Raw genomic sequence first — 12,731 nt, forward strand, 5'->3', positions numbered from 1 at the left:
TGCATTGGCTTCTTACTGTCTTTTAGTACATGGCCTTGCTAAGTATAAATCAAGTGCAAAGATTTGCTTGTGCTGGCTGGATTCTTGAAGTTAGCATGCATTCTACACAATATTGTATGGTTATCTTGATGTATTGTCTACCAGCCTAATATAGAGAAGACCATCATCCAGATAATCTTAAACATTCTATGTTTTTTCAAGTTTTTCTTTTCCTGTAGTCAACAGTTGAAGGACAGGAGACCAGATCTAATATCTGTGGTCTGTTAGTATGAAGGATTGCTTTGAAAGTGAAAAAGACATGGAAAAGTGGGAAATAGTTTCCTATGGCTAGAAATGTCTTGCATTCATACTGTTTACATATTCTTCAAATTAGACAATATTTTTTTTATGGATTATCATCTGTACAGTGAAATTATGTTCTTATATAAGAAAGTTCAAGGCATTATCAAAGGGAAAAAAACATTGCATTTAGAAACAAAATTATGTGTTTACGCGGTCACTAAACACCTCTGACCAACCCATCTACCCCCAGAAAAAATGTAACAGCACTGAAACACAAAAAAGTGCCAATTATGGGACTCGCATACAGTGAAAAAGCATTTCTGAGGCAGTCTGCAGTAACTGAGTATTAGACAAGAGTGCTCCCTACTCAAGGATTAACAGGAAAAATGTTTTTCAAAGTTTATTTTTTGGAATTTCATCAGCATCATGTGCATTATAATCAAAGTGCTGCTGTGTTCTTATGTCCCACACAAAGGATTGCCTCTCAACTTGCCCAAAATGTTAAAAAGACTAAGCTAATCGCTAAATTTGTTTTCTGCTATGTCCACCACTAAAAATACATGTTAACTGGAATGCAAAACACTTGGTGTAGATGATGATAAAGTATCCTTTAAGCATTGAAAGATGTTCACTTTTAATAATCCTAATTACTCAAGTTTCCTAATTAAGATGCTGGAGGTGGAGAGATTACAGTAGGTTATGCCTTCCATTGATTTTTTTTTGTTTTGCAATAGCAACACAAGTTGAAGTATGTAAATTTGGCTCATCCATAAATGGTTTCCCAAAAGCAGCAGAACAGTCTCAAACAGATTTAAGATACAACTTTTTAAGTTTCCATTCAACATGAAAAGTTCTCTGAGGAAAAGGTTGCATTTTTGATACTTAAGCATAACTGCACGAGGTCATGTGTGTAAACAAGCAGAAATTGGCTACAATCATTAAAGCTGTGTTGAAAAGCTGCAACGCTTACCAAACTTTGCCATACAAATTTTTGCTCAAGTATGAAGGTTGGACAAAAGTTAAAATTTTTAGTTCAGAGTGTTTGGTAGTGCAAATTTGTTTTAAAAATATCATTATCTAGCCATAAAATTATCACTTCATCCCCCAGAAACTAAACATGAAAAAGCCAAGATGACATTCTAGGCCATGCTTTTTTCCTGTAAAACGGCAGAATCACCTGTAAATGTTGGAAAGTTGTGCCATGTGAAGTCTAAGCATATCAAAATACTTATACCCAAGCAATATGCAGCAGACCATGTTTCAGTAAGTCATTACATGCATCTCAACCTCTTTAATTAAACTCAAAATTCAAGAGCAAAATTGTTTTATTTTTTTTAAACAAGTTTTCACCAGTAATGGGGTGAAACACTCTACGATTAATGCAACTGTGGAATTTGGGCACAGAAAGCTCAAGTGGTATATTTAACTAGTTCCTTACAATCCCATCCCTATTTGCCACCATATGTAAACATTTACAGGATTGTTTCACTGCATTTTTTAAATAAACTCCTGCTGAAGCAGCAGCTGTACCTTGTGTCAATGCTGTTTTCTCAAGGTCATGTAGTCATTAAAAACTGTACAAGAGTGAATACCCTACTCAGAAAATCAATTCTTATAATCTATGGCTGGATAAAATGGCAAGAACAGTTGGAGGACCATTTGGTTTACGAGACACCCACCAGAAAAGTACACGGAGCAAAACTAGGACTATTGTTGGCATTCACTTTACATTTTTGCTGTGATTTGCAACAAAAAAATTTGACCATGCTAAGACGCATGGTCACATTTATCTATAGATTTTTCTGCAATGCATATAAAGCATATACAAAATTTAATTCAACAACTTCTAGGCACCAAACAGAACTACAAATACCCAACAACCCCCAACCCCAAATCACTGCAAAAGATTATACTTCCTTGAACAACTTAAATCCTAAGATGACTGAAACACTACTAATAGTTCACGAGGAATGTCCCAGCTCACTTCATGCCACTTAAGTCTTTTGAAGCATCCTCCATGCATGCAAGTGCCTCAAAACCACAAGAATTCGCCCACTGTCTATCCTGTGTGCACTGTAAGCAAGTTAATCACTCTTCTATCCAGGGCAGATATTGTCCAAAGATCAGCCATCCAAACAAAGATATTTCTGTAGTTTTACAGAAGCAAAAAAGCAATCACAACTGTTCAACAACACTCAGGAGGGCATGGTGGCTACAATCCCCCTGCTGGGCCACTCCGCATGGTGAAGCAGCAGTTAAGGCGTGATGGCAGCAAAAGATGCAAGTAAGATAATGCAGGTGTCTGGGTTAACGCCCTCTCTCGGAGCTCGGCTGCTATATAAAATCATCATCATCGTACCCATAGTTACCTGATGCATCACCAATAAGATCAAAGTCATCCGGTTTGTCCACCCTAATAGTTGCCTTTGATTTCTTTTTCTTTTTCTTATCTTGCTCCTGTAGAAATTAAAACATCAAATGACACTGCAGTTGACTTTTCATAAGGATCTTAAATGGTAATACTTGTCTTTCTCAAATCCATATATTCTCATTTAACAGCTAATTTGTTTATGCATACATCTGGCACATTGAAATTACCCAGTAAGAATATGTGTATGAGGCAGACAGAAGATGGGAAATGGAAAGACCACTAAAAGGGATAAAGCATACTCCAATTCCTTCTTATTCTGCAGGCATTTAAACAGTGAAGGAAAATTTATAATGCATCCTGCCTATTGTATGACAAAATCTGTCAGCCTTAATACCTGTACTTTTATTAATACTCTCCAAAACAGACACAATTATCTTGCAAAAATGGCATTTTTGTGCACATTGCACAAAACAATTTTACTCACTTTCCTTTGCCGTTCTTTTTCATGGTAGAGGGTATTGATGCTTGTGCCAAGTTTTTTCACATCATCTACACTTACTGTCAACAGAACAAATCAAATCAGTTAATGCTGTTCTTAAAGACAGAACTTCTTGAGGGCATTATTTATAATGGTTATGCCCGTGTGAGAGAAGGTAGGAGCACACATGGTGATGACAGCTAGCGGTCACTTGCCCCCAATTATTACATCGACGGATGGGCGGGGTAGAGGTACACAGGCACTGCTGACTTCTCTAGCAATATAAAGTCATTCTCACCCAACTAGGATTCAAGAAAGGTGAGGCTAAACAGCTTCTATCTGAACGGACTGTCAAGGTTGGGACTGAATGTATTCTACAAAAATGAAAAAATAGAGAGAATATGAAGGAGAGAAGGATGAACAATGCAAATGACACAAACATAAAGACAACTGAATTTTTAAAACTATTTTTATTGCTTTTTATCATTATCTTTTTCTGCATCTCTTTATCTTTCTTTACTTATAAGCAGGGATCCCAATATTCAACATTTTCAGTTCATTCCCCTGGTGACTATCAATTGAGAACAAAGCTAGGCGCAGAGAAGGTTATGGAGAAATGGCTTGTAGTCCTTGATTACATCTACAGTCAAAAGGGCTAGGACTTAAGTTTTGCACTTGAGGTTTTGTTTTGTAATACTTATACTTACGTGTATGTGTGCATTCCAATAGCTGACTGAAGTTTTGAGTGTGACATAAATGTACACTATAGTATTATTTTATTTTCCAGTTATGTATACTTTTGTCCTCTTACACCTTGAATCTGGGAAATGACGTTTTTTATTGTCATAAATGAAGTACAGCTATGCAATCAAAATCAGTGGCTGTGGGCACTGTCATATACACTGATATATAACAAAACAAAACCATGGGTGCAAAACTGAAGTCCTGGCCCTTTTGACAGTAGATGTAATCAAAGATTACAAGCCGTTTCTCTGCAGCCTTCTCCCCACCCGGCTTTGTTCTCAATTGATGATCATCGGGGAAATGAACTGAAAATGTTAAATATTGATATCCCTGCTTATGAGTGAAGAAAGATAAAGGAAAAAAAATTCAATAAAAATAAAGATTAAAAATTCAGTTGTCTTTATGTTTGTCATTTGTGCTGTTCATCCTTCTGTCCCCTATACTCTTTAATTTTTGGGTTTTTATTTAGAATACATTCAGTTCTAACCATGACAGTATGTTCAGATCGAAGCTGTTTTGCCCCACCCCTCAGACCGTACAGCAAATACTGGTCGGGTGAGAAATGTATTGCTAGGCTAGTTGGCAGTGCCTGTAATCTCTACCCTGCCTATTGTCCTGGTATTAATTGAAGACAACTGGCAACTAGTTGTCACCGCCACATGTACTCCTACCTTCCCTCGCATGGGCAAAACCATTTTTTCCCCACAGTCCAAAGTTCCACCTTTAAGAAATCAAATTAATTTAGTCAGCACACAGTTAATCAAAAACTTTGACTAAAATGCCACAATACAAACAGCAATCAATAATTTACTCAAAGTAACATTTAAGACAAAAATCGGTTAAATAAACAAGCTATATATTCAAACTACAAGATGTTGGGCAAATTGGAATAAAATATAGAGCAACAGTTACTCTTGACAAAATCATTCGACAAAAAACCCACTTATAAACAACCCCCATGAGTACTTACAGCCTAATGCAAGATCTGAGATGAGTTTTTCCGCAAAAGCAGAGTAGAACTTGCTTTCCTGAAAATATGACCACACAGTTTCAGTGATAAAATTATTGCAAGACAAGTGAAATCTCTGATTTCAGTATAAGAATTTCATTAGTTATCAGCAAGAATCTCTTCATATAATTGCAAATTTAATTGTGAATAATGATAAAGCTGTTTTTGTGTTAAAGCTGTTTTTTAAAAAAAGGAAAATTTAAAGGAAAAAAGGCAGGCTTTTCAACTCAAATGTCTTCAATTGGTACCTCTTGCATTTAATGACTACAACACACAGCCTTGAAACCCTAATATGTCCAATAGTGCTTCCTTTAACGAACGAACGATATTGATTAGGCCATTGACCCATTTCAAGGGTGCTTCCTTTCAATAACTGACAAAGTTATTATTTTCTCTTAATTTTATGTTTGTTTTATATGTGCATGGTGCCAGATATAGTCTCAGCTTCGTCAAAATTTTTTCCCAACACACCATAATTTTGATAAACAGTTAATCCATGATGACCTTTTGCAGTGACACTAGTCACCTTCTTCGAAAGCAAGCAATCTAATACTGCCTACTAAATGGTTAATGGAAGGGGGTTGGAATAGTTGGTAAGACCCACATTTCTGACCAACTGTATAAACAATTCACTTGAGAGAATGCTTGGCAAGCCGCTTTGGTGTCCACAATAGAAAATAGACACAAAATTTTAGAACAGGTTTTTGGGAAAAGTTTGTAATGAAGGTCACATGACAAACAGGAAAAGCAGGGCTGACTGTGAAAAATTTATCATTTCTCATGTGCCTGCAGCTTTGCTTTCCTTTTTTTTTCTCTCGTAAAGTTAAATAAGGGGCAAGAAACATTGTGGTTTATAGCAGTAAACTCAAGACAACACGAGCTACCAGGTGTACACATTTCAGGGAATGAGAATGTGAGTGCCAAGTTATCAGTTGCCTTTACTTTACTGGACTAATGTTGTATCTTTTTAAACGAACTTATGTATATGTCAGTGTATATGTATATGGCCAAAAAAAAGAATTACCCAGAAACAAAGCCTCAAGAATAGTATGACAGAAGCAATGAGATCGTGTCTTTATAGCACTGAATGATGCTAATTAAGTTACAAAACAAACAGGATTGTTTTCATGGGTAAAGCTCAAAGATACTGTTTCCCTAAATTAGGGAAAATTTCAGCACATCCCCTACAAACAAAAAAACTGGGACACGTTAATTGGGTATATCTGTGGTACACAAACCTACTAGACCTACTAGATCTACTAGACCTTAAGTAGACCTATGGCCTTAAGGGCAGGACTTACCTCAAAAAAAGTTATTTTGGACTTCAATGCCTCTCCAAACTGCCTGAATTCTTCCTCCGTTGTTGGAATCATTTTGTCTATGCTGGATTCTGACACACCTGCATAAATTTTATAAACACCAGGCATCTAATTTTTATATTAAGTTGAAACTAGTCAACAAAATAAGACTACTGTGTCCTGTATCATCCTGTCTTTTGATGATCTGCTTAGAGAGCTGTATGTAAACATATAGTTTTACCTTTTTGAGCATTTTAGTCCCTGCTCACAGGCAGACCATAGCAGTTGCTTACATTCAGGTATGCACTTTCATGCAGAGTTTTGCAAGTCTTCTAGCAACTTCACACAGATATGCATGTAAAGTGGTGCTATGTTCTACATATCCAATGGCGTGGAATGTACCTACGTATTTACTGTTTCCAATGCCTAGTGGCAGTCTCAAAAAGACATTTTTATCACTTCAGGAATTTTTGCTCTCTCTTAACTGGTTGTGTACAATATTTAATGTAGGTCACACAAACAAATAATTTTATTATTGATAATTAGATAAAATCTGTCAGGGGTATGACATTTTATCACTTTTAAACCTATACACTTACCAAGCAGGCCTTCTACCAATCTTACAACTAGATGGACTTACCAAACAGGCCTTTGGCAAGGCTCAGATCACCCTGCTCTTGAATCTTTTTTAACCGAATCTTTTCTGCTAATTTTTCTTCTGCTGTTAAATCTTTTTTCTCTTCCTGCCAATAAGAAAACCATGAGTTTTCAAAGCATACCTTCTCCACTTGCAAAACATATTAAAATCAAACTATCTCAAATAATTCTGTAACTGGCTATGTACCATCAGAACTGCACTTTTCAACATTCAAACATAGGATAGATATTGTATACTCAATTATGAAACACCTAAAAATCAAAAAGAGAGAGGGAAAGAAGCACTCTGAAAGCAACAGCAAGAAGTTATATCTGATTGTGGCATGTATTAAACAATTGCTGGTTTGCCTATATATATATCTCTCTCTTTAACTGGAGGACCTTTCTCACAACTGCTGTAATGGACCAGCACAACTTTTAGCCAAAGACCCCTAACAATGTTCTCCTAAGCAGTCAGACTACAACCAGTGACCCTTTAGACTCAAAGAATGCAAAGAATGGCCTAAAGAATAAAAACAATCACAAATCTTATCGCTTAAAAAAAAAAAAGCAATCGGGGCCAAAACTACAGAAACATTAGCCTTATCAACCAAGCAAAGTCATGCCGAAAGTAATCCAGAAATGCATTAAGACCAGACACAGGCTGAAAATTAAACATATGAGATTTACATATTGTTTTGGTATAATTATTTTGTCCTTGCTTGAAATGTCAAAAAATTTTGTTTAAGCATGTCACATAAGCACTTGTCATGAAAATGATCAAAGATGGTGACCAAATAAACAATTTTGAAAAGCTTATAACTTTATTTCTGTTGTGAGTAAACTCTAATTTCTGAAATAGTTAACTAAAAGAAATATCCTCATTTTAAAATTAGGAAATCAACAGACACAACAAAGTACTAAACTACTAATTTTTTTAACTTAAGCCTACCTTAAAATGTTTAGATACATATAGAAGGATGCAACCAAATTTTAGGCCTGCATCACACATCAACATCTTTATCATGTCTAAAAAAGAGTGGGAATCAATGTGCACAAATTTCCATTGGAAGGCAAATGATTGCTCTTTTAGCTGGTATGCAATACGAACCAGTTTTTAAAGATTGTTGCTATGTCCCAAACAGTCAATAATTCTGTGCACAGATCAAACAAATATGAAATCAGTCGCTGTCTTTAGTTACAAAATATATGTATTTCTGGATAGTTGGGGAATCAAATATTAGTTTCTTTCACATAACTGAGGCCATCCTTCAAGGGCGCCCCCTGCTGCCTTTACTGTTCCTTTTTTTTTTGAAAGAACATCAAGAAAAAAACCCTTCACAACCATCACATCTCCATTTCCATTGATGGGAGACCTGTGTTTTGCAGACATCAATCAGATGGCAGACACCAACAGACAATGTGAAGGCATTTGAAATGGAGACCAGCTCTTTGAGGACCACTTTAAAATTAATCAATTTGTATGCATTAAACAACTTGGGGTTAAGTTATATATTAATCTCCCTCCTTAATAATGGTGCCAATAACTAGTGGCTGATATAAAATGTAATTGTGTTTTGCGTCTATTATACACTGAAATAGCAAACTAGCTTGCACCAACAAAAGCAAGTTTGTTTTCAAACACTGTTAGGACTAATTTGTATGGGAAAAAAAATAACTGAATGCTCATAACGTGCCAGACAAGAGTCAAAGAGGAAACTAGACGTGATTTATTTATATGCACATTCTTTTAATTCCTCACCTTTAACCTAGCCTTTTCCTCTTCTTCTTTCTTCTTCTGAGCCTCCTTTTCTGCTATTCTATCTGCCAAAGGTTTCTTTTTAGGGCGCTGGTAGGCTTGGCTTTCTGAATTTAACACTGCAACAAGAAACAGCTATATTATGAACACCACAAACAATATCAGGCATGTTAATTATAAACAAATTTAAACACAAAAAATAAACAAATCAAATTACTAGTCAGAAAATCCATCTGTAGTTGAAGAATACCATTTCTTAAAAATATCTTACTGCAGCACTGATAACCATAAAGTATTGTCACACCTAGTGGAATCACTGGTGATCAGATAATAAGTAGAACTCTACTTTCATGCAACTTATTGGAGCAATTCTTTTTCCAGGTCTGAATGTGTTAGTTATTAATTTATTCTTAAAAAAAATTGTGACCCAAAAAATATACAACTTTGAACTGAGATTAAAATTATTATTAGCATCAAGATCTGCATGCAGCCAAACTTCTACCTTCGGCAGGAAAAATAGTTCAACCCAGGGAAGAAAGTGAGAATCATATGTGATGCTGGCTACGCTAAAAACTATGCTTTGCTGGTGATTTTCATCTCGTGCAACAAGCATCCTTACCTCCCTTCCACATATGAAACCATTCTCTTCTGCTGGACAGTGGAGGTTGAACATTTAATACTAAGGTATAAACTTAACCCTCTTAGCACGACATAAAAGAAGTTTGTTTTTATTATTGCTGCTCTCAGGTAAACATTAGGCCAAAAACCCTATACATTTAGGAAAGGCCAAAGCTTGAACTTTGCAATAAAAGTAGTGAACATTGCCTTCCCTGTGCTTCCCTGGCAAAGCCACTATGTGGCTCATTGTGCTTTAAGGGTTAATGTGCTTGTGGTTGAATTTTATATACACCTGAAAAACCTGGTTGTGCCATATCGATTTAGTTTGTTTTTCAATATAACTGCCGCACCATGTTACCTATTTTGAAAAAAGTTTAAAAGCTATAACATAAAAGCTAGCTGAAGTATTTTCTTTGCAGATTATGATGTTTATCTAAAAAAGTTTATTATAATCATTTGTCTTTTGTAAGTTTTGTTTGTTGTTTGTTTAGTCCTTGTTATTCCTCGAGAAGCATAGGGCCACAACAACACCTCGCCAGCAGACCCGGCTTTGGGCAGCAAGCACCTCCCTCCCCCTCAGTTAGGCCCACATGGTTCTGATCTCCTTTGCCTCGCTCTCTACTGTTCTTTTCCAAGTCTGCTTTGGTCTCTCAACTCTCCTCTTCCCCTGAGGATTCCTGCTTGGCAATGGTATCAGCTGGTTTGCACAGGGTGTGTTCTATCCAGCTGCATTTGCACTTTTTGATGTCTTGGCTAGTGGCATCCGGTTGGTTCTTTTCCACAGGCCATCTTATTCCCAGAATATGGCGTAGGCATTGGTTGGTAAAGGTCTTGAGCTTGTTGATGGTGTTAGTCCAGGTTTCAGAACCATACAATAATTAGGTACTTGTTGCAACAACAAAAAAATTTAATTCAAATATAATTCACTCTAATTTTTTAAGATATTGACAAACTGTGTAAGAGAGCATTCAGTTTTAACTAGTGTTTAGCATGTATTTGTACATGGATAAGTGCACATCTGCACACCTGTACGACAATGCTCATGCACTCTTCACTGCAAGAATATAAACAAGCAGATGCTAAGATTTTCATTAACTCCTTTACATCATATACATGCTAACTACCTGTTTTGCCATCCTGCTCTTTCTTTTCTTCTTCCTCAGAATCTGCCCAACTTTCCTGGTGGTGAAAAAATGTATTTCATCAGAAAAGCTTATACATACAAACTGAGTATGTAAAATATTTACATGTATTAAATTTGTCATTTAACAGTAAATGAACATTACCAGAGCTCAAAGTGTAAAAAACGGGAAGAGAGTGTTGTTTATTGAACGTGAGAAAGTGGATTCTGCATACTGGAAGCTAGTATGAGTGTTGTCTGCATGTGTGTATTGTTTCGTGAGGTAGATTTATTTTTTCATTGTTAAAAATGATTACTTCTGTCTGTGCCTGAAAATTCTTTAGATTATAATAATAACTAAATATGTTATTCAATATAATTAATCACATTCACAAAGAAGTGTACTTTTAGTGCTTGAGACAAAAATGGATGAACAGTGGAAATGACAAAAACACAAAGACATTTTTTTGCTAGGGTGGTCGTCATTGCATGTCATCTCCACCATCTCAGGGTTGGGTTAGCAATTAGGGAAAACTAATTACTTGTAAAAGTCAGCACTGTGTACTCCCCTACCTTCCCTTGCACGGGCAAAACCATTTTAAAAACGCCCACAAGAAGTTCCACCCTTAGGGGGTACAGCTCTTAAAATATGAGCTAGTGACAGATGTCAGTAATTCTGGCCCAAAAGACAACTCATCAATTTGGGTTTTGATGACAGTGATGTCCCTGCACTACTGTAGTATATGCCTCAATCTAAATAGGTACCCGATCAGCAAATAATAGGCAAAAAAAAAAAAAAAAAAAAAGAAATTCATGATAAAATGCTGCCAAAAATTTTTAAATATTGTTTAGGAGAAAAAATCATGTTGATTCATCATTGTAAGATATGTTCTCTGCATGCATATTCCCAAATGGCCACTTTTGTTTTGTAAAATGGTGCCTTCTGGAACAAACTGACTAAGGGGTGATATGACTGGGATAAAATGATCGGCCTGCAATTTCTCCAAATGTTAATGCAAGATTGGAACAAAGTAAAGCAAAGCTTTGAAAAATCTTACGATTTCATTCTGAGGGACAGTTTCCTTCTTCTGGCTCTGATTACTACATTTCATTTTTAAGAGAGACTACATACCCTTCTTTCAAAGTTATGGTTAAATTAGCAGTGCGGTTAAGTGTGAATCGTCCACATGACAGCATTACTCATTTACTGTGACAAATAAACAATCTATTCAGTAGTTTTACTCTTGCTATGTACAAAAAGTTTTTTTTTTTTTAGTTTTTTCATGGGAATCACTACATTTATTTTAAGCATGTACTGACGGTAGTGAAAGACTGTCTCTGATTTTATTTTCTTTAAAATTATTTCAGGTTTTCAAGAAGTTTTAATAATAGCTTTTTTTTAACTTCACAGATTCTAGCCCTACAATTAGAAATGTGTTGTGAAACTGGCTCTTGAGCTGTTTACGTTATGACAAGAAAACTTCAACACTGGCACATTTTCTAAGTGACTTGAGGGGTAATATTTAAAAGTTGTTTCAAAATCTGTTTCTTTAGAATAGCTGTAAAGATTACAAGCGAGTTGTGTTGCGGCCTCAGTACCTTTAATCAACGAGAGGTTTTCCGTTTCCCAACGGCCAAAGTTCGACGCAGTTTCAAACCGATATCAATAACTGAAAGGCATTAGCTAAAACTGAGAAAACAGGCATAAACAAAGTGCATATCTTGATGGACCTCAGATGACGATCAAAAGAGACATGCCATATGCCAATATGAGGTAAACAAGCCATCCCTATGTCAAATCGCAGTCACACTTACCTTGACGTCGTCATCTTCGTCTTCACCATCCCATCTATCTGTGACACTTTTGGTTTGCGGAAGCGATGGCTCGAAATCATCAGCATCTAAAATTTAACAAAGAAATCTGTGACTTTAGCGTTAAAGAAAGAAATATATCGTAAAATCCAACTAAAAATGGATCCACATGGCTTACCCCACGCATCAGTGTCCGCCATTTTGAAAAGCTCGATTGAAATCTCATTCACGTACGAGAATTGCTAGCTGTTAGATCAACATCATGCCTTTAAAGGAAATAAAAGCAAAGAGAGAATAAATGACGTGAATATATTTCATATATATTGGTCTTATTCTAAACTACTAAGTAAACGGCTAAATTTCTAGATACCGTTAATGTGTTAGGCCTAATGCTGTCGGATTACTCTGAAGTTTCCTGCGAAATAGAGAGCTGAAAAAGCGAATTATGCAACTCCGTGAGTGAAAGCCAGAACAGATTTTATTGGTTTTTTTAGATAATTAAACACTAGGAACCAAGAGAGAGGGGGAACTGAAAGTGAGTTTTCTGCTGACAAAATCATTCATTGTTTATGCTTTGAATTGTTTGCTTGTTTGAATAACTTTC

The 12,731-nt window shown here is 36.0% G+C and overlaps 1 protein-coding gene across 1 annotated transcript; it reads right to left on the reverse strand.

The window, feature by feature from the left end:
• Positions 1-1,589: 1,589 nt before the first annotated feature.
• LOC112554008 (eukaryotic translation initiation factor 3 subunit J-A-like) lies at positions 1,590-12,522 on the reverse strand. Its single transcript, XM_025221564.1, has 9 exons — positions 12,306-12,522; positions 12,131-12,216; positions 10,320-10,374; positions 8,581-8,696; positions 6,823-6,925; positions 6,186-6,283; positions 4,846-4,903; positions 3,138-3,211; positions 1,590-2,739 (listed from the first exon to the last, which is right to left on the reverse strand). The coding sequence occupies exons 1-9, from the start codon at positions 12,325-12,327 to the stop codon at positions 2,617-2,619; spliced, it is 735 nt and encodes a 244-aa protein (XP_025077349.1). The 5' UTR covers positions 12,328-12,522; the 3' UTR covers positions 1,590-2,616.
• Positions 12,523-12,731: the final 209 nt, after the last annotated feature.

This window comes from Pomacea canaliculata, linkage group LG13, assembly GCF_003073045.1.
Source record: "Pomacea canaliculata isolate SZHN2017 linkage group LG13, ASM307304v1, whole genome shotgun sequence".
In the NCBI taxonomy this organism is placed as follows: domain Eukaryota; kingdom Metazoa; phylum Mollusca; class Gastropoda; order Architaenioglossa; family Ampullariidae; genus Pomacea; species Pomacea canaliculata.